Below are 27,426 nucleotides of genomic sequence, written 5' to 3' on the forward strand. Positions count from 1 at the left end.
CAGCGCAGCGGCGGGAAGCGCTGAGGGAACCGGCTCGGCGCCCCCGGGCCCTGCCCGCCACTAACGGCTCCCTGCGAGAGGCGGCGGCTGTCGCCGGGCGGGACGGGGACGCGGACCGGGGGGCGGAGAGGGGCCGGCCCCGGGAAGATGGCCGAGCTGCGCCAGCGGCCGAGCGCGGCCGGGAGTTACCTTAGTGCCCTGCGCTGGCCCCCGAAGTTGTAAACCGATTTTTTTTTTTCCCTTACCTTTGAGCACAGAGACATTAAATTYCCTCACCGGTGAACAGTTGCGTCCCGCAGCCATTGCACGCAGTCGCCGAGTGAAACACGACAGAAATGGAGCCGGGGGAATTGTCAGGTTGTTCACTGGCAACCCCTCCGGTATTATTATTATTATTTTTTTGGGGGGGGGGAGGAGGACTCGTTCTTTATTTTTTTTTCTTATTGCTGCAGTCAAAAGAAACCCTAACTGGAAGGAGGCGGGGGAAGGTATTTGATCACAAAATGCCAGCTCACTCCGCTAGCTGTCTGACAGCACCAGATTTCACACACGAGGCTAAAATGCAGCCACTGACCAGCTCTGGTTCATTGATCGTAGCTCGATGCTGAAAAAAGCACAGTCCTCACGGGCTCTAGAGCGCACCCAAATCGTACCAGCACGTAAAAACAAAGTGTGGTCTGTCCTGTTAAAAATCTATGTACATACAGGATTAGCAAGAGTAGATGTCATTTCAAAAACACAAGCTAAATTGATTTATAGCCATGGTTACTCAAAATGCTTCSAGTTTAAGCTATTCATAGAAATGCTCCAGAAATCCCACAGGATCCAAGTGTAATAAAAAGGAACTATGCTGTTAGGCAGGCATTATTTATACACCTTGCTTGTAAAGCAACAGTTTTCCCATGCGGTTGGAAGAGTTGTGGGTGGCAACACACAATGGTAAAAAGATAACAATATTTAACAGCTTTCTCGAATTAGCATTTTCCCTACACTTTTGACTGCTAAACTACTTGTTTTGTTTTACCCAAATAACCTGTGGTTAACACATTATTAACTAGATGACAGATTCCAGCTGAAATGGGCTCAGAAGAAAGAATTATTCAATTGGAAACATGTCCCTGAACAGAGCCAGCAGTTTAAGGAAACTAAGTTTTCCACTCACTTTAGCAAACTTGTCACTTTGCTATTTCACAACCACAGAATTGAGAGCCCCAAGGATATCAAGAGTTTCAGCAGTCCAAGAATTTCTGTAGGATATATTACAGTATGTAAAGTTGCACTACCACAAGCTTTAGGACCATTTACTGTAAAGGCAGAAATCTGTCTCACTGCACTTACAAGATAACTAACATTACCTAAGAGAAGCTAAGAGAAGACAAGCCTTTTTTTTTTGTAAAGTTGGGAATATATGTATTATTTTAACATGTTTTTATGTATGTATATGTATGTGTATATACATGTGTATCTGCTAGCAGACAGAAAGTTTTCACCACACTCTTTAGGAGTACTTATTCAACRATGTATTTTATCAGTGTGCTTTGAATTTTAAAGGAAAGTTATATATATTAAAAAAAAAGTATGTAAGAGACAATACAGCATAACATATCCAGATCACTTAATAGKTTTTTTTAGATGTAAAGGAAGTTACTTTCAATACTTTTTCAGCAAAGAATGTTTACAGGGCATAGCAATTAGTCACTATTTATCTGACTAAAGGTTAAGAACTTTTTAAAGAGACTGCAGCRTTTTGAAGCGGCAACCATGCTATGGCATCTCACTGGCTAAGATGAAGCCCCTGATATTCAAAGATGTCAAAGAACTAAAATAAATTCCCTTGACAGAGAGGGTTTCTAAGAGCTGACATGACTATATTGAATTATTTTTGGGGTAACGTTGCATACTTGGAAAGCAGCTGTATGAATAAGACTCTCTTGTTCATATCTGCAGTAATGACTCAAGTGCAGTTGCAGTTTGACTTGTTTTCTTCTTTAATGTATTCTTTGTTTTGTTAGCTCTGTTTGGCTTCCGTTGTGTTTTCTCTGCTTTATTTGTCTAGCATCTTCATACAAACACTTTAAAAATAAATATAGAAATGACCACATAAAATAGCTCAGATGCTAATGTCCATTAGAGGATCTGCAGTTAGGTTGCAGAATCCAATGGCAGCCTTCAGTGACTGCTCCCACAAATACTACTTTTCACCTTCCTCTTGTGAGCTCACTTCTCCAACAGGCTACTCACACTTCCAATGAAATGGAGTTACACTGGCAGTGTGGTGTCTAATTCCCTTTACCTGTGATGTCTACTTCCTCTCCCCATACACAGTTCCTCTTGAAGGTCCTGCAATTCCCAGCATTCCATATTTATCTTTATATGATTTGGATCTATTTGTTGCTATTTCTTACCATTATTTCTGCTAGTTTAGCTGGAAATGATCTGTGACAAAGGACAGACAACAGTCTGTTGCTCCAATGATCTAGCTGTAGAAAACTTCATAATTCAAATTTGTGTGCTCCATGGTCAAGAAAGAAAAGCAATTGTTTATGATCAAGACTCACATTCTATTGTGCTGTTTCCATTCGTACTCCAGATCTTTTTGAAGACTACTGTTTTCATTCAGATTTGTGACTACATGTGCAAGCCGTATTTGCATAGGAAGATTAATGATTCTGATAATATCATGACTTACCCAGAAGTGCTACATGAGGTAACATTTCCTTGACATAACCTGCCTTTAAGTATTGTGCTCTCTTCCTTGAGCCAGCAAGGTCGATYCTCAACAGCGTTCAACAAGATGGAACACGCAAGCCTATGGAGGGGCAACTAACACTAGCACTTGGCATTTATTTTAAGCAAAACCAACTCTTTGTTGTTTGAGAAGCTCACAGAACTGGGTACTTCTACACTTTTTCTCCTGAAGACTTCTATTAGTTACTTCCAGTATCCCTAATCCTACGCTTGGAGGCTAAAGCGTTGCTGACAATGCTACATGCACAGGAAAGACATCAAGAGCTAAACAAAACCAATGCCCAAGTTCAAAAACTTACTAGATGAGACAACTACTGCCTGTTGCTGACTCTTTTCCAACTCTCCTCCCCGCCCTAGCTGCTATGGTAGTGTCTTTTCATTGCCTGCAGTGCCTGAATTCACAGCTGGATTCCAGGTGGAGACCAGCTCCCATCAAACACATCTCTTAACCCACCTTTGCACTGTTGTATTTCCTCCCAGTACTACCCATGCCATTGCACATCTTTCAGCACATGGCAGCAGTGCTAACAGGGGCCAGACAGTAGCTTTCAACCCACCAACTCCTCCTCAAACTCAGTTCAGACAGGGTGCAGATGAGATAGGCCTGCCAAAACATGCATATGCGAACCGCTTATACTACTACCAGTACGAGATTAAGGAAAATGGCAACGTGCACAGACCTTGAGAGAGGTGGAGGGGGGTACAGAGGTGCCAGGGCTTGTTTTACCTGTAAGCAACATTGCTGTGCACCTCGCTCTCAGTTTCCCTTGGCCCCAGACACCAAATGAGAACATTTCCTTCCCTAGAAGGCAAAGTTTTAGGATCCGCACAACAGCACACTATTCCATGGTAAGTGTTTYGGGACACAGCTGCAAACTGGGAGACACCGACTACACCTCCAGCTCTGCCAAGCAAACTGCCAGGTGATCTTCAATTTAGCACTTTCTGCTTTTAGATCTAGCATTTTTATGTGGGGGGGCACCACCAGTAACTCCTGCTAACCAGCAGCAGACAAAGCAATCATTATGCCAAGATTTAGCTCTTAAATCCCTCAAGAGCTGGTGTTCACAGAGCATAAACAACCTCTGCTTCACAGCCTTGTCAAGCAGTACCTCCACGTTTCCCGAGTGCTATCACACGGACCCTTCAGTACCCATCCTCTCYCCATCCCTTTGCTGATATCAGCATGCCAACAAGAAAGCCAGTTGCCATGGCATTTTGTCCCCTACAGACAGATGTCCATTAAAAACCAAGTCAGCATCAGGTTTGCTTCACAGACCAGCTTTCAGTTACTATTACCAGTCCCCAAGGAATTTCCACTGTGCCCTGCCACCTCGGAAATTTCAGTGCACTTTAGTATTAATCCCTAGTGATTAGACAGAAACTGCTGCAGAACAGGCACAGGTACATTTGAAAGACAAATTTAGGATCACAGTCTTGTTTTATGTTTCTGGCAGATGGCTAGCATGCGGTAGTATTTGGAAAGGGCTGAGCTGGTTACCTCTGGCATTCTGTCTCCTGTTCGCAAAAGCTCCTTGCTAAAACCATCAGACAAATCGGCAGCGAGAGGTGCAGATTTTTCTCTGCTCTGACACGTTATACCTGAGGCTCAGATCAATGATTCTGGAAAGCCAGCTTGGCTTCTGAGCAAACCTGCCTGCATTAACCGGGAGCACCGGCAGGAGCTCCATCCGCATGGAAAGGGCTTCGCTTCCCCACGCAGAAGCCCCCGCCCCCACCCGTGCAGTGTATTCTGCTAGTAATAGACTCCAGGCCGCCTCCAAGAACAGGGCTAAGTGTTTCCAGCAAATGTGCCTATGCGTTAAATAGTGATGTCTGCTTTCTTGGTTGCAAGACCACATTTTTGTTTAAGATTGGAAAAAAGCTTAATGGATTCCATACTCCCCCTCAGCCCATCCCGTCTGCATCTGGGGCCAGAGGCTCATCAGAGGTGTCCCCAGGGAAACACAGGGAGCTTCCTGCTAACGTGCTGGCAGCATGTCTCTAGCCTCTCTGCAGGACTGAGTTTCAGAGGGAATTGTCAGGTATTTTTATTTGGATGGTAACACAGTGCTAATGCCTGAGAACGAGACACTGAAACTTGACTGTGAGCAGGAGTGCAGTGAAATTAGAGTTCATTGCTAAAGCTCTGCAGTGCTAAGGCAACTTGGATAATGGCAATAGAACTGCTAAAGAAATCCTCTAACTGATGTCCAGGGAGGGAAATCTCTGGTTTTAAACCTGGCAGGGTTTCTATCACATTCTTCGTTTATGCTGTGACACCTGGGACACATAGGCCTTCTGCGTGGGTGTYGACATTTCGGAGCCGTTGCTGCAGCTCCGAGCCCTGCAGCCGGGCTGGCTCGCGCTGCCTTTGCCGCAGCAGCCCAAGAGCCGGCGTTTGCTGCGAGGGAGCCAAGCACCAGTGTTTCAGCTGTGGCCTGTAGGAGCTGCAAACACTCGTGGCTCTGTAAAGCAGCTGGGTCCTAGAACGGGCCGAGACGAACGGTCCCGAGGGGGCTTCCCTCCCAGGCTCGCAGAGCCATTCTCCCGGGATGAAGCGTTTGGAGTTCTGCTCTCAGTTTCAGCTAGTGCAGCTGCAAATATGATCAAAAATATCTAATCCTCTTAACTACTTCTGCAGTTTGACTCTGATCGCTGCAGAGGAAAATGCTGTGATTTCGGCATACTGTCTGCCTTTCCACACAGCTGTTTAGAAACGCAGCATTTACACAGTTGTTCTTTCCTCCCCGTTGATTCTTTGGGAAGAAAAGAAGGTCTTTCACTTGCAAAGACACTGCAGATGTACATGTAATTAGAGAGGAGAGGTCAGGCGCTCTTGTTCCCAGGCCTGCATTCAGATCTTTCCCTGAATAGGCAGGATCCAGTTTGTATTTCTTCCTCACTCTGGTGAACGTAGGGCGTGTTTGAAAGCTGGCAAGGACAGCCATTTGGAAAAAGCCCTCTTTGCTCCTCGTGTAGCCCCCCCCGTGCTTGCCAAGGGAAACCCAGGCCCAACTCTGCTTTGACCGGAGCAGCCCTCAGCAGCGCTGGCTCGCCTGTCCCCCCCACTGCCGCTCCCTTCGAACTGGGGCTCCGCTCAGACCCTGGATTCAAGCCAGTGGTGCTGGGATTTTCTCAGGCTTGCATTAATTGTGCTTAGACTGAGTTTCCCAATGGCGCAGAGGAGCTGTTCTAAGACATCTGATCACATTTTATACACTAAACAGATTTGCTATGTTTTAAGTTTACAGAACTCAAACACAGAGCTCATCAGGCTGCRTGGGTGCTTAGATCACATCTATAGTGAGGGGTCTCCCCCCACCTCAAGAGAAGAACCCCCCCAAGGTCTTGTTTCACATGCTTAGACTCCCCTGCTTTACAGGGCAAGTGCATACGTTTCTTGACCTAGCAGAGTGACATGTTCAGAGAAACTTGGAAATATTGCATACAGTCACACATAAGTAGAGATGAGAGGAAAGAGGGAGACTAGAAAGCAGGGACTTGTAAGCAGTTATAACCATCACTATTTTTGGATCCAGAAAAACAAAATATGCTCTAAACACCTTGTCCTCCAAGCACGTTAGCGGTACATAAGGACACCAATAATGAGCAAGAAGAACAGCTGAGTTTCAATCTACCTCCAAGAGAAGCCCTCCTCAAACGTATAGCRGCAGTCTGACTGCTCTTTCTGCGCAGCGGTCACCAGTGCAAYGCCTGGTCCGTGTTCTTCAGGGCCAGTAGCTTCTATAAAGCTGCTCCAGCTGAAGAGTTGCTGCCCAAAGAGCGCGAGCTGGAGCTTGCAGTGAGGTAGGTAGGAGCTGTTTGCTGAGGGTTTTCTGAGCTGTGTTGGGACTCTGAGGCACAGGCAGTTAAAGCCTTTACTGCTTGGTGTTGCGAGCTGTGTTTGAGTGGATAGGCCTGTGCTCCCCGGGAGACTGAGATTTTGGCCTTCTGTGTACATTTATTAATGTGATTAGTTCCTGGTTGTGGTTGTTGAGGTTATCTGGATTTGAGGGTGCRGAAAGGTGCAGTCCTCTCTGGTTGCATGTTGCTCTGGGACCCAACGAGGACCAGTTTCCTGGTTCAGAAGTAAACATGATTTTTCTTAGGCATTTTGTGTTTTTTAGCTGGGCTTGGGATGGAAGGGATTCACTGGGAGAATGTAGAAAGGAAATACACCAGTATCTCAATGTTTGTTGCCTAACTCAATTAACTGATTACTTCCAGGTCAAGAAGGGGCAAAGCTATAAATGCTGCTGTGTTTGCTCACTGGAGGTGCAGGAGCAGGAAATGTTATGTGTGGGGCTTTAGCCTGGGCATTGAATAAGAGCAAAGGACAAGCATTGCTCCCTGTTTCAAGCAAATCCACCATTTTTCGCTGTTTTCCCAGCAGCGCCACCCGCTCGAGTGTCATGGTTACACAGCAAGCAGGTCTATCCCTTCCTGGGCACGGCCGCAACCTGGAGGTATCACCAAACAAGAAAAGGTGCAAGCAGCAGCCCCTCACCCCAGGAAGCAGCTAAGCAACCTGCGTGGAGGGCTACATCCCCGAAGAATCCAACATTTGCATGTTTCCAGCATAACTGTGCACCTTGGATGTTCCTGATTCTCTTAATTGGCTTGAGGCAGCTGAAGTCAGAGGCTAAAGTGAACCAGTGCACTGAGCTGCCTCTGTACATTGCCTCGTGCAAAGTATGCTGAATTTCAGCCTGGAGAATACCCAAGCATCATTTCCATTCTGCAAAACACCCCTCCAAACACAGCTAGCTGTGTGTTGGTGTAGGGCGTGCTTTGGGAAGCTGGATCAGCTGGATGTGTCTGCCTTTAAATTATAGTTATTAGACCAAAATGCCCATTTATGTAAAAAAAAAAAAAAAGGAAGAAAAGCATAGGAGAAACGGGTGCAACTTTCCTGGAGTTCAAATGAGAACAGACAAGTTGGTCAATGCAGATCAAGGCAGGAACTTTCCATGGGGCCTTAGGGAATTAGTCTCTGATGAAAAGACAAACCTTAGCTGAGGTGCGCAGAAGGAGAAGTGGGTGCTGGTTACCCYGGCCTCCTGGGGGATACTGTGGGCAGGACGGGAACATGCTGGTTTGGCAGGGCCCCTGCTTGCCATGGCACGGCCATGCAAAGCGCAGCAGGAGAGTTACCACGATCCTGTGCTGGAGGATGCAGTGAGGGACGGGCAATCTGACACCCACTGGCTGCTCTGCACCACTTTGCAGAAAATGCTACGCCTTACCCCAAGCTGCAGTTCCCGCAGCTGGCTGGGCCGCGTGGGGAAGGGCACTGCAGGGTGCTGCTGCTCTGACTCGAGAAGGCCTTAGGGAAACCCGTCAGCAGAGAGACAGCGGTCACCAAAGCTCTTCCCTGGATATTGTACCTGCTTTGCGTCTCTATGGGTGACCCAGTCCCACAGCGTGGTTGCCCATTGCATGGGAACCACGAAACACTCCTCAGTGTTCTTGGACTTCTATTTTAGGAGTTTCTTTTATGGCCCCACAGTCCAAAGGGAGTTCACAAGCTGCAGGTTGACCCCACACCCAGGGCCTTACTAACCCTACTGGTAATGGTTGTCGGGGTGAAAACTTTGCCCATGAACTTCTGTGTCCCACCAAGAAGCACTGTTTTTGTCTCCTGTTAAGTCTGGACTTAGCCATTTGCATACAGGGAACGATATCCGTGGTGCAAAGCAGTTATGGCTGAGGCTTGGGTGCTGGCTCACCCTTGGGCTGCCCTCGATTTCCCTTCCAAGGAGAAGGGCATCACACACTCCATCCCTGCCACCCCTCTCTGGCTGCAGGCTCTACTTCTGCCAGATCAAGAGCACAAGCAATGAGAAGCARCATTGACTTGCCACCTTGTTTAACCGCTTCTTCTCACTGCTTGCTCAGGAGCAGCTGCTGRAGTGAATCATTTCAGCATCCTCAAAGCAAGAGGGGCTCTGCCAAGCTTTGTGCGGCTGCTGGCTCTCCTTCCTTCCCATCTGCATCTCTCCCTGGCCTTTTTAAATCACAGAATCTCTGAATGGTTGAAGTTGGAAGGAACTTCTGAAGATCATCTATTCCAGCCCCCCTGCTCAGCAGGGTCACCTAGAGCATGTTGCACAGGATCACGTCCAGGTGGGTTTTGAGTATCTCCAGAKAAGGAGACCACAACCTCCCTGGGCAACCCATTCCAGTGCTCTGTCAACCGCACAGTAAAGGAGTTTTTCCTCATATTCAGATGGCACTTCCCATGTTTCAGTTTGTGCCCATTGCCTCTTGTCCTATCACATGGCTCCACTGAAGAGTCTGGTCCATCCTCTTGACACCCTTCCTTAAGATATTTCTCTAAAGATCCCCTCTCGGTCTTCTCTTCTCCAGGCTAAACAGCCCCAGCTCTCTCAGCCTCTCCTCATAACTGAGATGCTCTAGTCCCCTAACCATCTTCGTAGCCTACGTTGGACTCTCTCCAGTAGGAGCCCAAGAGGATCCTCCATAACCACGTCCCGTACGTACTGCGTGCACCCACTAGACACATCCCAACTCGAGCCACATTTTGCTGACTACCCTGTCTCGTAACTCTCCCCTTCCCTCATCTTTCCTACTTCAAAGCCCTAGTTTGCAGTTCAAATCTCGCAGTCCTTCCTACAGTCCCTGCTGACCACCTCTCTTGAGCAGATGGGTCCTCTCACCACGGAGATGCAACGCTGACACTGGGGAGTCTTGAGTTTGCTGGGCGTTTCGGAGATTGAGCCGCACGTGGTGAGCTGAGCATTTGTGTCGCCGTACACAGAATCACGAGTCGTTTTGCATTTCTGTTGCCTCTCTGCCAGTCTGTGAATCAGGGACCTGTTGCAGAGAGACAACCACACAACCCAGCAGGGAGAGAGCACATCACCCCTTTCCTGCTTGTGCTAGAACTTGTTCCGTTACCATCACACAGCCCTTACAACAAGCGCCAACYCAGGCTTTGTCCTAGCTCTATTTAATGTCTCTGCAGACACCCGCCACAGCATCAGCGGAGACAGCATAACCCCTTCGCTGTTCAGCAGGTAAGAAATTTTCCTTCATGATTTTTTTTTTAAAAAAAGAAAATAAAATCTATTTTAAGACTTTAACCACAGCAGGACCTTGGCCAATCTCAGCTGGCAGCACTTGGGGGAAGCTCCRTGCTGCTGAAACCTTTTACTGTTCCGGTGCTGAGTCATTAGCCACAAATCTGCCCAGATGTTTGAGTTGCAGATGTCAAAACTTGACCACAGGCTGAAGAGCTCTAGAAAACGCTGCTTTTTTCAGGCGTCCAGATGATGAGTGAGCACGAGGTGTGGACCAGCTTCTGCTGGAAGTTTACCCTTCCCCACAGACTCCCCCCGCCGTGTCCTCAAACCTCACTGGCTCCATTTCTGCCCAGCGGCAGGATAAAGAGCACGGTCCCCCCGGGGAAGGGCTGCACGGAGGGCGCTGCAAGCCTCACCCAGCAGCAGCGCGGGGGAAGCCTTTTTACCACAGCAGTGAGTAAATAACACAGATGCACACTTCAGGTCACCTTGCCACCTAGCCTGAATTTAGGAGAAACCGGAGGAGCTCTTCGAGGACTGGGCGTAATCTGGCAACTAGCTTGAACACAGAGGCACTCGTTCAAGAAGCCRTGCCTTTTCTGCGTTAGCTGCCCCCTTTTCACGAGCCAGAGAGAATTGCTCAGCCTTATTAGTTTATTAGCTGAACCAAACTTCCCCCTAACTCAAACATGACAAAAGACTAGTTTAGACAGCTTTGCCTTTGACTTAAAAGTAACGGCTTTAAGAACAGGGCACATTTCATCCTTCCCCCACCATCTCCTCCCTCCACTTCCACTTAAATACAGAAACAAAAATACTGTACGCCGTTTTAATTTTTCAATCACATTTTTTGAAAATGAATTCCAAGATACAGTTCAGCATCTCAGTGTTCTACATAAAGCAAGCTTTCAGCAAAAGGTAGGAGGATCTTAGATGGTGGAAAAATATATCTTAAATAAAATAGTTTCTATAGGAGAGCAAGCTGTGTTGTATATCTCTAACTCTTTAGAATATCTTACAGAAGGCAGAGGCCTGGTTGTACAATCCACACACTAGAAAAGAGTTGGTGCACATTCATGCTACAAAGTTAGAAAAGGTAGAAGTTCCGGATGATTGGGGCAGATCTTCAAACCAAAACAACGGACACGTGAGGGCATTAACAAGAGCCACGTATTTCAAAGTAAGGAAGTCTGATACTTCCCAAAAGAAGTAAACTCTGCCAGTCATAAAGCAGATTAAATAAAGACCTTACTAGAGTTCTATTTATTATAACTCATTCCTTTCCATTGGCCAAAAAGAATTTCTGTCAAAGACTAGTTGTTTTATTTTTTTGCTCCAGTTTGGAGCTGGTAAGCCGCAGCTGCATTTTCAGTGTTACAGCCTAACGTCAAGGCTGTTCCCACAGCTCTAACAACTGAAAAGGATTGTGCTATGATCCGAGAACTCCCCAGCCCTTTTTTTTTTTTTTTTTTTTAACACAAAGGCGCAGCCTTAAACTCTCAGGCTGTGAGCGCAACACAGCATCAAGGACATTTGCTTCTCCAGTCAGTGTAAAACCGTTCCCACTCCAGAGCATCACATTCAGTATGCCTCCGAAGAGGAAAAAAGCCAGATTTTTCCACAGATTTCCTTTAAGGAGTCTGTGCACTTYTGAGCAAACAACAATGGTTTTGCCAACCAAGATTTTGGATAGAGCCATATTTCATGCTGTGTGATCACAGCAACTGGATACAACCGCTGCACCTACCGGTGAGGGTCCTGGTGCAGGGCAGCGCGTTCGGCTCCGCAGGCCGAGCCCGGAGCGCGGCAGCCCTGCAGGCTGGGGCTGGCAGCTCGTGCAAAGGCTGAGTACCGGCACRTAGGAAGCGAATGCAGAAAACGCTGTGTTAGTCACCCTCCCCACCTCAGTTTGAGGGCAGCACTGGAGCATATACCAACATATTCCTAGTGCAGCTGACAGAGGGAAAGTGTATGCACCACTCTGGGAAAATCAGGACACTGCCATGGCTGTTCGTACTCAATATCTACTAGTCTTTGTAAAGAAGGTTCTATTTAACTTACAGAAATGYCTGAAAAATAACCATGTTAGACAATTTGCAGAGTTTAAAGCCTTTGATGCTCTCTGCCCCAAAGGCAGTTAGCACTGGCTTTTAAGGGCCATCTTTAAAATGAAGTAGTAGCTCAGCAAAGTCCCTTAAAACATTTAATACCCTAGATAGCATCCTTTAGTACTCATTTAGTTTCTGACACCACTAAGATAGTTTATTTTCCACACCACACTCCTTTTTATTTCCAAACTACAGTCTTACTCCTGCACTAACAGTTCTGCAGCGTCTGGACTGCATATACTAAAAGAAGAGGTACACAATCTAATTTACATTGTTTCTTAAATAAAACCATTGAGAATACTTGTAATCCATAGGAGGCAGGGGAGAAGGACCTGGGAAGCCTTAAACATTAGGTCTAATCTACAACACCCCCATAGGGAATGTGATGTTTAGCACATGTATGTGCCCTTCCCCACCCCTCTGCCACACATACACACCGACCCCCAGAACAGCACGATCTCCAAGAAAGTCAAATGCATCATAGGAGGGGCTTTGAAAAGGTAGGGAGGCAAAATGGTCTTTAAGATCAGCCTAAAAGTAGCTAAATAGTGCAGTGAAATGCTTTAAATACCACAGACACCTCCATTGACTGGCAACCAGTTTTATGAGAAGCTCTGAAGACAATTTCTAGCTGAGCTTTACTGAACTGGGCGTTCACAGCCAGAGTCCCAAGAGATAGACCTGGCCTACCAGGAGCGTGGCCAGTTTTCATGTGGCAGCAGTGTGTTCCGACTCTCATTTGCCCCTCTTACCACGGCCTCTCCTGGAAGAAGGTTTGCCCATACCCCCCGTGGAGGAGCTGGCAGAAGATGCCACTGCAATGTTGATCTGTCCTTCCTGGATCTCCTGTCGGGTCTCAGCTGGGAGGTGATTGATTTTCTGTTGTGTCTCTAAGTAGAACATGACATCCCGCAACTGCTCCTGGATTTCCGAGATCTGCAGGTCCTTCTGTTCACAGGTTTCCTTTAACACTCTCTCCTCCTCCTTTAGTTTGTTCTGAAGCAAGGCTTGATTTGCTCGCAAACACTTGTTCAGTTCTTGCTCCTCTTTCAGTTCATTGGAAAGTTTAGCCACTTTGTTATTCAGCTGAGAACACCTTGCAGATAGAAGCACAAGTCAGGAAAGAAAAAGAAGAGCAATACACCTAGATCAGACACTACTGCCTCCTTTTTACTTTCAGTCCTTAGGGCACCTGACCCCCAGCCACCCTCAGCCCTACCAGGATAACTGGGGACTTGATTGGGGCCTCCTGGCAAARGATGGGGAAGGGGAAAAAACAGACAAAACACAAAAGGACTTCAAACCCCCCCAGGAATTTTCTATCCAGCATTAGGCCTGCTGACACCTGCTTGCATCCACATGTTACTTGCACATAGAATAAGGTATTCTGGGAGCAGAATCACAGCTTTGTCACTCACTCTGCATAACCCAGGAGAAACCTTTCCCTCACGAGTTAGGCAATGGTAGCAAAGGCCATTAATGCAGGCAACAGATAGGGTGTGAGGGAAGGTTGGGACTGTAACCTTGAACGTGCATCTGAAATTTAGGGAATAGGTGCCAAAGATGATACAGATATTATATATGGTCCTTAGAAAGCTAAGGAGAGTTGGGGATTTCCAGATCCTGGCTCCCACCACACTCTGAATACAACAAGACCCTGAGGACATCACTTCACGGGGAAGCAAGATGCTCCCACAAGGAGATCAGTAGCATCATGTTACGCAAACAACGCTTCTCCCCTGGAAGTCTGCTGGCATCACATGCAGACTGCTTTCCACTCAGCAAGGTGAGCTGCACGAACCACATCTCCGCAGCTCGAGCTCCCTGCTACCGCCAGGACAGATGGAGAGGCAGCAATGCTAGGGGTTTGGTGGTCTAGAAGAAAGAGACCACGCGGTCCCACCTAAGGAGCTGGAATGCACCCAACCACTCAGGCCCCATACACTTGACATCCTTCATCTATGCACTTCAAGACTGACATAATTCTGTGCTGGGCAAGATGCCTCTGCTGGGCTCTTTCCTCTTTGGAGGATGTATCCTCCAACTGCAAAACAGACTGGTGCCTACTCCTGAGCAGGCAGAGGAAGAGAGGTTTTACTGAATGCTAACTATGCAGACCACGTGAAAAGAGCCAAGATCCCCAAAGCTGCATTCCATTCACCAGGCACATTCATGAACACCCACAGAAACGGGAGCTTTTTTTAAAAAAAGTAAGCTGGGCTCTCACTATACCAGTTTAAATAGCTCAAAAATACACAGGAATAGCAAGACTTTTTTTTCCCCCCTTTTTGGATGCAAGTGTGTTGAGTGTTAATGGCTGCATGCAGCTAAACCTGGCAGCAGTACCCACTTCCTTTCGACAGACTGCTTTTCTTTGAGCAAGTCATTCAGCCTCTGTTCCAGACTGTCACACTTCTCAATGGTCTCTTTAAATTTGGACTTCATGTTGTTAATCTAAAAACAAACACACAGATATTTCAAACAGATCAAAGTCCTGCGCACTTTCATTAGGACATTCATTTTTCTGGAGTGGCTTCTAGACTTTGACCAATTACCGAACCCAGGTAAGCAAAAGTTCACATGCRTGAGAAGAGCAAATGCTGGCAGTTTGGATTAAAACCCTCTGCATTACGCTTTGCGGTTATCCCAGCAAGAACCATGTTACCGTGGAAGTTGCTCATAAAGAACAGCAACTCAAGCTGCAAATTGTGCTAAGGGATTCCATTCAAAAAGACTGTATCAGATCTGTAACTTTTTTTATTTACTGCAATTTAGCATTCATTTAGTCATTCTCTCAGATATTTTTTGCATCTGCCAGCAAACTTAAATTTTCATCCTAGGGCATTTACAATACAAGGCTTTTGCTTGTTTTAAACTAAACCTCAAATAAGCATGGTCAAAGTCTGAAAATGAACATGCTATTTTCGTCAGCATTGACTCAGCAGTCTGCTGTCATAAGACAGTGACCTACTGACATGAATATCTTAGTCACGCAAAATGCAAACAGAAACACATACATTGGCTTCCTCTTCCCTTCTATTACAAAACTGGAGGCCACTGCTGTTGAAGAAAATTATACTCCAGTCCTCTAAGCATTACATACAACACACAAAAACAGGTTCTGACACAAGACTTCACAGATTTATAGACAGAAGTACCCACTTCCCCCATAATGTCAAAAGCACGCTTGGAGGTAGTGACAACAGGAATTAAAAGAAAAAATGCTTTCCTGGAGGAGCAATCTAGATAATGTCAGTGGTAGCACACATACTGTCCCCAACGATGCCAGAGCAGGTTTTAAGCCTTCCAGCCTTAATCACTGAATATTTATGCAGCTGATGGTTAATTTGGGGAAGCAGCCCAAGCAGTGATAATGGAATACACTGCAGAGTGGCACTGATCCAGATGAGACTTGCATGGATAGAATGCCATGAATAAATTGTAAGGGTCTTTAAGCATAAAACAACATTTAGGGCATTTATCAGAGTTGTTTCAGTTGGAGATTGGTTGGTGGATTGTGTTTCTGGTTGGTGGATTGTGTTTCTGGTCATGTGCGAGATTATTTTTACCATAGCTTTTTCTTTTGTAGACATTTTCATAAAATGTATAGGACTGTTCTTTAAACCAGGGTTGATCACTATTTTGATGATATTAGAGTCATGATTTCTACATTTAGGATGCTACTYAACTGCAGAGAGTTAATGACTAATTAGAAGTCATGCAGACAGTGAAGTTATGGACTCAAGTGCATGTCCTGACTCACTTTAAACCCAGTTAAAAGGATCTACACAGAGTGAGAAGCATTAAAGGTATTCTCACTAAATTTTTACTCATGACATTTTGATGCCAGCCTACCTACAGAATGCATTATAGTAGGAGACTCTAAACTTTTCCCAATGGGTGATGAGGGTCCATAGGGAGATCACAAAGAAAAGAAAAATCAGTACGTGTTTGGTACAGAAAGACAGCTTCCACTTTCCGCATCCAAACAAATTAGAGTTGCACTGTCTATACTACACTAACCATCCCTAGAGATGCACTTCAGCATAAGACAGATTGGATCAGCAAGCAGTGATCCTGCAACAGCACAGCCTTGCTTTCACCACTGCTGCAGTCTCCCGAGCAGCACAYGTAAATAAGCCTTCAATCTAGGTGGCAATCTACCTACCTCTGCACCACTGAGCAGCAAATTTCTAGATCTGAGTATTGAGATAAAGGATACATCTTGGAGCCAATTTTCTCAGCTGGTAGTGAAACAGGCTATGCGAGGTTACATTGTGCAAAATTCGAGCTCTACAAGSGACTGAACAGCTTCATCTCCCATTTAAGTTAACAGCATCCAGGGACCTGTTTCAGCAGAGTTCTCACACAAGCCCAGGGCAGAGCTCACCTCTTCAGCCGTATCCTTTTCTATTCGGACAATCTTGTTTTCCCAATAGATTCGCTGTGATTCCAGCTGGCTTGTTAGCAGATATGAGTACTACGATCACATAACACACACAGAGCAATCAGCTTTTTCAAAAGAGTGGCTATGCTGATTAAGAAACCAAAAGGACTCCAATACCAAAATCAATTTAGTCAAATGAAATTGAGCATAAAGAGCATTCTGAACAGACCTGCAAACCACAGATCCAGCAGATGTGTTTCACTAATTCAGTTTAAAAATCAAGACACTTTACATCAAATCACTTTGTTTAAAAAAAACAAAGTAAAGCCTTTTGAGGACAACAGCAAGAACCAAGTGAAAATTCCGCCCCCTCCCCCCAAGCTGTATCCAATATTGTGTTGAGTACTTTTAAAAGAAAAGTTCTTTATAGTAACAATAAGCCTCTAGAAGTTTTACACTCCACAGAACAATGAAACATCAACCATCCCTACAATGAGGGCCTGAAATTTCAAAGGTTGAGTTGCTGAGTTCTCTATTCACTGCCCAACAGGAAAAGGGTAAACACACACTGTTCTCAAGAATTGTTCTCTCTCAAGGATGGCTCATCCAATGTTATTTTGGCATCTCAACTAAGACATGGTGCCTTACAACCCATCTTTTCCCTCTTGGTTCTGCAGTTGACTTACAGGATGCTGGAAAATGCAACCACTTCTTAACATCAGGCTAATAAGCACCAAATTAGGCCTTTACATTAGAATTAAACAGGAGTAAAAAGCTATGAACACCCTCAGTGATATCAGAAACCAAAAAAATAGACTGCGAAGTYCACTCTCTGCAAACATTTAGATCTTATAAGCTAGATAGAGGTATCTTACATATTTTATACACCAAGTTCTTAAAAATAAGGGTTAAAAATAGCTGATTCAGCCTTTATAACTCAGAAAATTCATGAAAAAGCAAACAAGTACTATTTTGAGCAGTAAGTTTACAGAGGCTGGTCTCTATGTTTTGCTCCTCCTCAGACTTGCTTATGTGTCATGTGGCTGAAATTATGTGGCAGTATATGCCTCAGTAGAGTAGCAATTTGAGTTTTTCTTTCCTTAAGATAGATCATTGCCAAGGAAAAAAACACCACACATGGACCTTGGTTTTTGTGGCCTCAACACTTTCAGTTTGTGAGAGAAGCTGGCAAACCGGTACAAAATAAATAAATAAAAATAATAATAATAGAAAAATCTGTTCAAGGAAAGGGAGCAGAACCAGGCTGCTCTCAGACAAGCCTGTTGGCCTCCTCTGGGAGCGAGGATAAGCACACAGCTATGGATTCTGACATACCTGCTCTGTTTACAAGCAAAACTGCTCATGTTGGCAGTTCCATGCATATCCTRGGCTCTTAAGCCAAGTCAGAGATCCACTAATGCTAAGAGTGAATAATGAGTGAATCTGGGCACTTGGACCATTTCTCACTCCACTGACCTCAGTTTGCAGCAGTGCAACTGGCTAATCTTCAGTCTGCTAGTGTGCACAGGATGAGGTTGCAGCCAGCTTACTCTTAGCTGCATTGGCTATGCAGAGCCAAGAGGAGTTTGCAGGAGGGGAGGGAAGGAGAAAGGGAGAGTGAAAGGAGAAAAACACAAAAACAAAACAAAACACAGTAAAAACATCCTGCTTCTGCCTGAAGATGATAGCCTACATGCAGGGAGCAGATCTGCTGCATAAGCTGATGTCATTTTTCTGTAGTCGTATCTGGATTTGAAACATTTCATTTGACACAGCAGCACAAAGCAGAGTCCAAAGAGCCAAAATATTTACCTCTAATTGTAAGGCATCAATTTTCTCTTCCTGACACATATCTCCCTCACACTCATACTGAACTATCTTCCCATCAGTTTTACTTGCAACCAGTCGATGGACATAGTTATCTGAGAAGAGAAAATTCATTCAAAAGGAGTTTTAGTTTARGAACATCCAGGCTGACACCAATGGAAATACTTCATGCAGCACAATTAACCACGCAGACTGCTGCAACAGCATATTAGTAAGGCAGGAAGCCAACAACAGATGTATTTTTTATTTAGCAGACTTCACGTAGACACCTTACAGGATATTTACTACAACAGCCTGTTTTCATACCTTAGGGCAAATTGATGGAAAGTGAGYAACAAACACATTCCACAGAGGCTACAGGACCACCCAGGGTCATTATGGAACCACATTCTCCCTCTCCCATCTGGTACAGTCCCACAAAAGCTGCTATTAGAGAGCAGATGGATGTTCTCAAAAGACAAGTTAGCAGAGATGCAAACCCCTTTATCTCTAATAAAGTTTTATTGCAAGTGTTCTTATCAAGGGGTCTCAAAAGTTGCTTTTACAAACAAGATCATCCTACAAGATGGGAAAAGACCACTTACCTCCAGCATAATCCCAGACTCTGTGGTTGGTCAGCTGCATTGCATAGGTGTGCTGGGTCTCCTCAAAATGTTTGTAAGCATGTCGACTTACATACCGGCCACAGCCTATGTGCCCACAGATTAAACAGATCCAAAGGTTCTGCCAACAGAAGGAAAAACCCCGTTCGTACAATACTGTCAAGCAGTGGTACCAAAGCTTTGAGAAAGTAGGATCAAGGACACCGATGTCCTGTTGATGCTGTATATTTCCAGTCACTTTCTTAGAAAGCATTTGCTTTTTCTCCTCTTTGAAGCCTCACTCAGATTAAAGGCTAAAGAGAAGGAGTACCTGCTCATTCACGCCAACTATTAGCTTGCAGGTGCCAGGCACTTTGATACTACCACAAGCATGGATGGAAGAATGGCCTCGATTAATGAACAAGGCAGCATGGCAGGACCATGAAAGCAATCTCTGAAGAACACAGACTAAAACCGTTCATTGTTAGTTTAGCCCCCTGCTATAACATGCATCTAATCACATAAGCTCTTATCAGCTTATACTCTAATATGTCTCTAASGATGGGAAACATTTGTAAGAACAGGAAAACCTGGGTGGCAATATCCCTTCCCAGTACTGATTCTGACTCAAAAGGAAAGTGGATACATCACTGACCGGTAAAATCAGTCCAACAGTAGCCACAGAATTAACCCCAAAAGTAAACAGTGCAGCAGCACAGTCAAATCTAGTCTAGATCTTGCTCACCATCCACCCACCTACTTACTTCTTGAACTCCACACTCAAAACACTTGTTCTCTTCCACTGGCTCGGGCGTTTGGCAGTATCTGCAGACAGGACACCTAGAGGGCAATAAGCATCATGATTAGAAACAAGGAACTTTACCTTAATATTACAGTAATTAAAAATAGAGCTGAAGATCTCAAAGTGAACGCTTTATGCGGTGGGACACTCCCTACATGCATATATCTCYCAGCTCATTTTTGCAACTCGAATTTGTCTCCATGCCACACAAGTCTATCATTTTAAGCCAGAAAATGACAGAAAAAGTATTGGTTTTTCCAAAGCCATTCTACAGTCTCAGTTTGACCTGGTTTTGCTGCAGTCCAGGTAAGAAGAACAGCTGCAACCAAGAGTAGCAGTGGGGCTACCAGTGACCTCAGCATCTGCCATGTAAGCACAAAGGCAATGGCAGAGTTCAAGAAGCACTGCTCTGCCTCAGCTGCAAGCACTGCAAGGAACACTCGTACACATGCCTAAACATTGCTTCTCTGGACTGCTGCCAATTGACAACATCTTCAGTTGAGAGCTATGATCATAATAATCACCTTGGTCTTTGAGGAGAAGAGCTGAGAAAGCAGGAGCAAATTCAGTGCTCTAGTGAAGCAAAAGGTATGTAGAAAGTGAAGGGTTTTGTAGCCTTCTCATTAGATGAGGGCAGTCCAATCATAAAAGACCTATCACCTAATAAAGTGGTCATAAAAGACCACTTTATTTCTTAGGTGTTCTCCATTATCTACAAGGTTTTGTGGAGCAGCTACACATTGTTATGGAAAGATGCTGCAATTACACACTGCTGAGACAGCCAAGTAGGAGAGGGAGGTTCCTACACTTTGCAAAAATAGCCTGATACTTAGAACATCTCCCAGCGAATGAGAGCTCTAGCTTCGGTTTCATCCCTCCCCCAAGGGATTCAGCTTCAGCACTTCCACAAAAAGCGTCCAATAACTGTACCCTAGAAGAATCTCTCCCTGCTATAATTTCTTATGAAACTATACCACTGTGCTGTCAGAAACATAGAAGACCCAAGACCAGAAGGAACCCTTGTCCAGATCCTAACCACTAGAAGACTCAGCTAGGGAGGAAGGTAACCCAGGATCTGGATCCTGCTGCCAGGACTGTTCATGTATTTTTCATTAGCTGCTGGATAAGTCATAGAAGTAATCATGGGAGTAGACACGTGCATTGCAGTGAGCTTCCGAGACAAATTCATGCACTTACAGTCTCTGTGGTGCCTAAGCAAAGGCGGTAGGAATTTTATGCTATTATTCTTCTGGATTGGGAGCTTAATTTCTTCTTAAAGCTTATATTGAAGTACTGCTTTGAATTTGTTCATACACTAGCTAAGCTCCACTGCCCCAAATTTAAACTGGTTTTGATTCACAGGGCAAAGCCGACAAAAACTAGAATAGCTACAAACGTTGTAAATCCCACTGAGGTTTTGTTACTGCGGCTTACAAGCGATACACACAGAAAGGGTTGACATTTCCCTCCTGGTCTATCAGCTAGTCAGACAGCCAGTGGTACTGGTAACAAAGAAGAAAACACAGTGAAGATAGGGCTCCAGTCCAGCAACCTTCTGCCGCAGTATCTATGACTGCCTGATGTGTAGTAAAGTAGCAAAGTGTCCAGAAGAATGCAAAACATGCACAAGTGACAGAGCTCTTGACCAGCATTGAGTGCTGCTGCAGAAAACTTAGACACATTGAAACATCCAAGTAAAGGAACGTGCAGAACAGTAAGAGCAAGAACAGGAGTTAGCAGTAGAGAGAAGAGCAGCTTTAAAGACAGGTGGGTGTTTTGCCAGTAAAGTTAACCAGTCTGTTAACATCTCGATTAACCCTTCTCATGGATCTTCTCGCCATCTCACATTGTGAGCAGGATWCAGATAAGTCCAGTGAAAACTCTAGTGGATGGGCCAGCAGGTGCTCTTATGGACAGGACACATCACACCTGCAAGCACACAGCCTCTGCTAGACCAGAGCACAGAGGCAAATCAGACCCTTGGCACTGGCCTGTGCCAGAGGGTTTCAGTGAGCCAGAGACAGGCCAAACCACCCCAGGAACACAACCTCCCATTGCTCAACCTCTACCCATYCTCTACAATATTGCTTGCTTAGAGCAGCTCCCTCTCCTTTTCAATTTATGGGGTGACCTTGCCATTATCCTTTTTTTTCCTTGCCTTCCTTCTGTATCTCATTCTAGTCCTGTCCCCTTGCACAGCCTGCTCTAGCCAAGCTCCTCTTCATCCTTCTGAGTGAGACAGGCAGGACTGCTGCCCTCAGGGGTTCCCTAGGTGTCTTCTAGGCTCCAGCTAGCTGTAGAGATCCACCTAGAGCATAGCCTCAGCTATACCGGGGAAACCAATGACCAAATGAACACAAAAGACCGAGTGAAATAGGGCTGCATGTGCATGCAATGCTATTTGCTCCAGTATTTCTATCCTATAACATTTTAAAACTATTTGCAATACTCTACAACAGTGCTGCTGCCTTAGCAGTGAGGCCCACAGGAAACTTTGTCCAACTACTATTGGCAGGGAGATTTCTCTCTGCAAGTCCCTTCATGGGGAAAAGAAGCATTAGAATTTGCAGTAGTTCTTGCCCCCATGCTCAGATGGGCAGAACCAGTCTTGTCAGCATGTAACCACCACACTCAAAGCAGAGCTTTAGATGTGGAAATAAAGGAAAACCTCTTACGTGGTATCCTCCCACCGCTGCAGACACTGGCTGTGAAAGCTGTGGTTACACAGCGTGGTAAGGATCCCATTCACAGACTCATCCATCCTCTCCAGGCACACTGTGCACTTTGGGAGCTCTGTGAGATCCATTACAGGCAGGCTAGCCCCCTTCAAAASAAAAAGCAGAGACAAATTGCTCAGCATCTTCCAGTCACCATAAATTAAGCCTCTACAATAGAATGAATCTTAAACTTCTCTCTCATTACTCCTGGCACTGGAGTCAAAAACACTCCTAGGTATTCCTGTGAGTCTACACAGTGGTTAAAAATTTCCCAGATGCAAAAGAAAAGTGATCTACCACACATTTAACAGACCACATCCTCCTCACCGCACAGTGAGCCTCATATGCTCAGTGTGGCTGCTGCATCTGCAACTAGCCTGACTCAGTTTTCTGGATTCATCAAATCAATTGCACACGGCAGGTTTAGATTAGASACGCCGCAGCGGTAAGCCATGAAGCGCATAAAGTCATCAAAAAAACTCTCTCAAGTAAAAACAAATGGGAAATGAGCTTTGGATTCATGTTAAACAGTTTTTACAGTGTYGTGCCCAGTGCAAAATAATCCTGTTAAAACTCTCAAGTCCGGGGGTGGGGAGGACACCAAAACAAACCAACCCCAATACAAACAACTTCCCCTCTCCCCCCACACACAACCTAAACACTTACATCTTCCGATTTGAAGACTTCAGCTCTTTCTACGTACACCAGCTGGCAAACATCTTCCTCTATAGAGTTGAACTGCCGACCATTGCATGCCATATAAAAGCTATCTGCATCASCCTATGTGTAAACCAAGGGAAGCCAGTTAAAAAGAGAAAGCTTTGCAGCTGATACTACCAAGCAAGAAGAGGAGAAATCTGCTGCATCCTCTCTTCCCAGCTCCGCCAAGTCCCATGATATCGGAAGAGATATTTCAGAGAATCAGCTCCTGCCAGCAGGCATCACATCTCCGCACTGGGTTTAGTGAATTGACGTCAAGAAGCGAAGTTCACAGCAGTGACTGCTACTCTGATATTTCAGTACTCAGCAACAATAACAGGATTCTCCCTTCAGCATCAGTTTTGTCCCTTGTCAGCAATTTCAATGCATTTGTGAAACAAATTTGGTGTCTTTGCAAAAAAAAATTAAAAACCATGGGATAAGAAGGTTGCATTCCAGGACACAGATACTTGTGTCAGGGAAAGTAACAATTTTACTGCGGGAAGGGATCCATTTCACTGGGAGCAACTCAAGCATGCTCTGAGCCAATCTCCAAGAGTCACTTGCAAAGAGGCAGAATCAAAGCAAAACATGTCAAACGTGTCATCCATATTCACTCAGTGACCTACCCAAACCTTATCTCTAGCAAGTGATCTCACAAGATGCATATGAACTGAATGCCAGGTTCCCATATTCCTAGTTGTCCCAGCCAGATGCATAAAGGCCCGTGAAACAGGCTTTTGCCACCTGCAGAGACAGCCATTAGAGGTCAGTGGGAAACAGGRCTTCAGAGAACTTCCTAAGAAACAGGAATTTACAGTGAATTGACYATAAGTTTATGGCTTTGCTGCAAAGCAGTGCAGCACTAGGTATCTGCCCGAAGTTGATACAAAGTGATATGCAAAAATGCATCTTTGGGTCAACAGCACATAATACGGAACACATACAAGTACTGCATCTTCACAAAAGGTGTGGGAAATATCTCACGTAGCATTCATGGTTGAGGGAAGGGCTGGCCAAACTATCTCCACAACCCCAGAATATTTTGTTTGCAGCTGGAAGAAAGGAAGATACAAATGAGAGGGTCCATGCAGGAACTGCCAGAGGGAACGCCTAAAGCAGTTTAGGAAGTAGAGTAGCTGTGAGTAGCTATGTGATGTCTAGTTACCAATTCATCTCTTGGGCTCAGCTTTCGGGGATRCTGCCCTTTTCACACTATATTGGCAGTGTCTGGGAGACCACGAGCTCCCCAGTAAAACTGGCAAAGACTTTTCTAAATGGCAAGCAAACCCCAACTGGCTGGATTCCTCCTGTTCATCATAGCACAATGTACTACTCTCTTTGTGATCATGCAGAGGTACATGCTGTCCTCTTTTTACTCTTTTTTTTTGAAACTAGAAAGAACATATTATGCAGAATATTAAATTCAAGGAGCACACTGACCTCTGAGGTAGCACAGAACAGAGTTTGTCTACACATTCCTTTTTTTTCTCAAAAATATCTGTCAGCAAGAAATAGGATAGGCAGAACATGACAGACACTTGTTTCCAGTTCAAAGTGTGGGTCTAATCCTAGTCAGCAGCCCCAAGAAAGAGCTGGGCAATACGACAGGCCTGTTTCACAGCAGGCAAAGCACAATCTTGGCTAACAGCAGGCCTGTGAAGCCAAACAGCACCCCTGAACAGCAGCTATACAACACTGTGGCATGCTTTCATGACAAACGGATCTCTGGCTCTTACCTGTGAGCTAAACTTTATCAGCACCATGTACTGGTTTGGAGTAGAATCTCTGATGATTTTCATATGCTCAATTACTTCATAGAAAGAGGCCACAAACTTCATCAGGTCATGACTGGTCATTGTAGCAGGGACTGTGAGGATGCACAGCATGGCACTGCGCCTTACATCTTCTTTTAAGGAGGTCATCTTGCTGATAAGACAATAGTTAGACAACTTCATGTCATTTCACAGGGAGGACAAAGGCACAACTGGATACTTCACACTTTCAAGAACTGCAGTTCTTAGAATAATTTTGTTGTTAACCTCAATTCTCTTTTACATATTTGTAAATATTTAAGAAAGAAGCAAGGGGTTGTGCAAGTGTCTACAACACCCACACGGAACTATTCCTCTTTAGCAAAGGATTAAAATGGGCAGCTCTAAAAAACAATGCTATTGTCAGGAATAATTTGACATCTGTTTTTCTATAGAAACAGTTGAAGTTGGCAAGCCACAGATGCTCATAACTATTCCTAAAATGAGCGAGCAATGTTTGTTACTATTTCAAATACCCATTTTGTGTCTCCTGATAGCTTTCAGGAAGATCTGAAATGGAAGTTCTCATGCAATTATTAGGGAATGGTGTGGAATTGCAATCTCTAAAATAAGGGATGAAATCTCCAACTTTGGATACCTCATTAGGCCTCCAGCCAAGATCCTTGAGGTCAAAATTTAATCGTGGGATCCCTCAAGAAGTTGCTTTCAAATATCATCTTTCAGGAACCAGCATTTGTCATATGTTCTTACGGCCAGCCCCTGGCATGAGCACTCTCTGCCCAGAGGGGCGTCACCACAGCTGGGAGCCCTGAGCCAGCCTCAAGTTCTAGCATTAATGCAAGGCACCGTCTGGTCTGCCATYGCAGGTGAAAAGTCACCCTTCCTGTTTGTCCCTGCTAGGCCAGCCCAGGAGCCAGAGCCTCCAGGTGAGCAACTCACCCTTCCAGATGGTGGTATGATTCAGGAGCACTGTTCCCACTACAGCTACAATTAGTCAAGCATTCTTACTTTGTTTTGTACAGATGCATAATGCCATGAACTATTTCAACTGATGGATTCCCGCTGAAGAAGGAAATCTGGTCAGGGAGCTGTTTTGAAGGCGAGTCTGGAGCAGCCTCACGCTCTTTACTTTGATCGTCATGTTTATTTTTGTCCTCAGCAGATGTAGCCTCTGAAGATTTTCTTCCTTCCATGGCAGCTTTTGTTTCATCTTTTACAAATCAAAAGCTTTCAGATTACTAACCACACATCAGAAACATCTACTGTTCTCTAAGCATAGCCTGTATGTACACAGTAGCACTCTGAGAAGTCAAATTACATCCCTGGAAAGCAGCAGAAGCATACACCTCTAATCTTTGCTGTTCCAGGGCAGTCTCAGGAACTGCCAGACACCTGGTGAGAGCCTCTGGCAGGACCTCAGAGCTGCAAAATCAGCTAGGCAAGTTCTGTACTGTGCCAGGCTAAATCCCAGCAGACACTGACACAAACACAAAGTAACAAGGGCAGGTTTACAGAGTACGGGCAAGCCGTACCACGCAGCAGCGCGCTAGTTCTGCTCTGCTTTGATAGCAGCTTTGACAGGACTTGGTATTGCTGTCCCTAAGCTTCCCATCTATCAAGCAACATTACGTCAGTAGAGCTGAAATATTTGACTCCTATGGGCCAAGCAGCACAGCCCAAAATAAATTAATGCTTTACTCAGTGAAAGTGTTTGTGAGGAAGAACCATCCTTCCTATCCAGTCCCAACACACACTCCCTAACTTCTCCAATTGTTTCCTAATACCGATGACTGACTAGGGACCTGCAAATCCAGGAGCATTTCTACCATACCAAAACTCTTAAGACAGTTGTCACCCATAGGGCCTGATGCCTGGGGAAGCATCCTGCTGCCTTTCCACATTAAGGTGGAGCTTTATAAAGCAGGGGGCAATAACCACAAACCCGAAACCCAGCACTTGACGCCAGTACCTGGCCGGGGCTGGATGGTCTCGATGATCACGTCGGTCATCTCCCTGCGGCCGAGGTGCTGGTGGAGGATAGCTGCCCGCTCCCCAGGGCCCTTCCCCTCCAAGCAGGCTGGGACGGCCGCCCCAGGGCCCTCTGCGGCCATCTCTGGAGCTGCGCAGGGAAGGGAGAGCTTGGGACAGGCCAGCGGGAGCAGAGCCGCGACACTGGTGGCAGCGGGACCCAGCAGGGGCACCAGGACATCGATACCCCATGAGAACCCAAACGCCTCGACCCTCACCGCTGCCTCAGAAACGCGCAGCCCCCTCGCCCCCCCCCCCCCCGCCCAGGCCCCCGGCGGGAGCGAGGCGGACCGGACTGGAACGACCGGGCCCGGACAGACTCACCGGCCGCGCTGTACGCGAAGCCGCCGGGCAGCGGCGAGTGCTCGGCCAGCTCCAGCCGGATCACCACCAGGGACACGCTCATGGGCCCAGGCACCGCGGGCCGCCGCCGCCGCCGCGCTCCGACGCCAACGGAGATGAGGCGCCGCTTCCGCCTCGCGCACCTTTGCCCTCTGACCCCGGCGGGGTCACGCCGGCGCCGCCGTGACGTAGCRGCGGCGGGCGGGGCGGCGGAGGATCTTGCGAGCTGGATCCGGCTGCTCCTCGCGCGACTTCCGCGCCAGTTCTCGCGAGACTTGGCGGCAGCGGCGGCGGGGGTCAAAGGGCACTGAAGCCTGCCCTCTTCCTGGCAAGGCAGGGCCCGGCGGGGGGCGCCGGGGGCGA

The 27,426-nt window shown here is 46.0% G+C and overlaps 1 protein-coding gene across 1 annotated transcript; it reads right to left on the bottom strand.

Annotated features, from left to right (window-relative positions):
• Positions 1-10,624: 10,624 nt before the first annotated feature.
• On the bottom strand, positions 10,625-27,233 carry BRAP (BRCA1 associated protein). The gene is made up of 12 exons (XM_085314498.1): positions 27,046-27,233; positions 26,663-26,812; positions 25,702-25,903; positions 24,658-24,847; positions 22,886-22,999; positions 22,178-22,326; positions 19,465-19,540; positions 18,704-18,842; positions 18,105-18,214; positions 16,296-16,385; positions 14,256-14,359; positions 10,625-13,001 (listed from the first exon to the last, which is right to left on the bottom strand). The coding sequence occupies exons 1-12, from the start codon at positions 27,125-27,127 to the stop codon at positions 12,641-12,643; spliced, it is 1,767 nt and encodes a 588-aa protein (XP_085170624.1). The 5' UTR covers positions 27,128-27,233; the 3' UTR covers positions 10,625-12,640.
• Between the last annotated feature and the right edge of the window lie 193 nt (positions 27,234-27,426).

The sequence above is a fragment of the Rhea americana genome, unplaced genomic scaffold (genome assembly GCF_003343005.1).
Source record: "Rhea americana isolate MKP2758 unplaced genomic scaffold, rheAme1 scaffold_405, whole genome shotgun sequence".
NCBI classification, from domain to species: Eukaryota; Metazoa; Chordata; class Aves; order Rheiformes; family Rheidae; genus Rhea; species Rhea americana.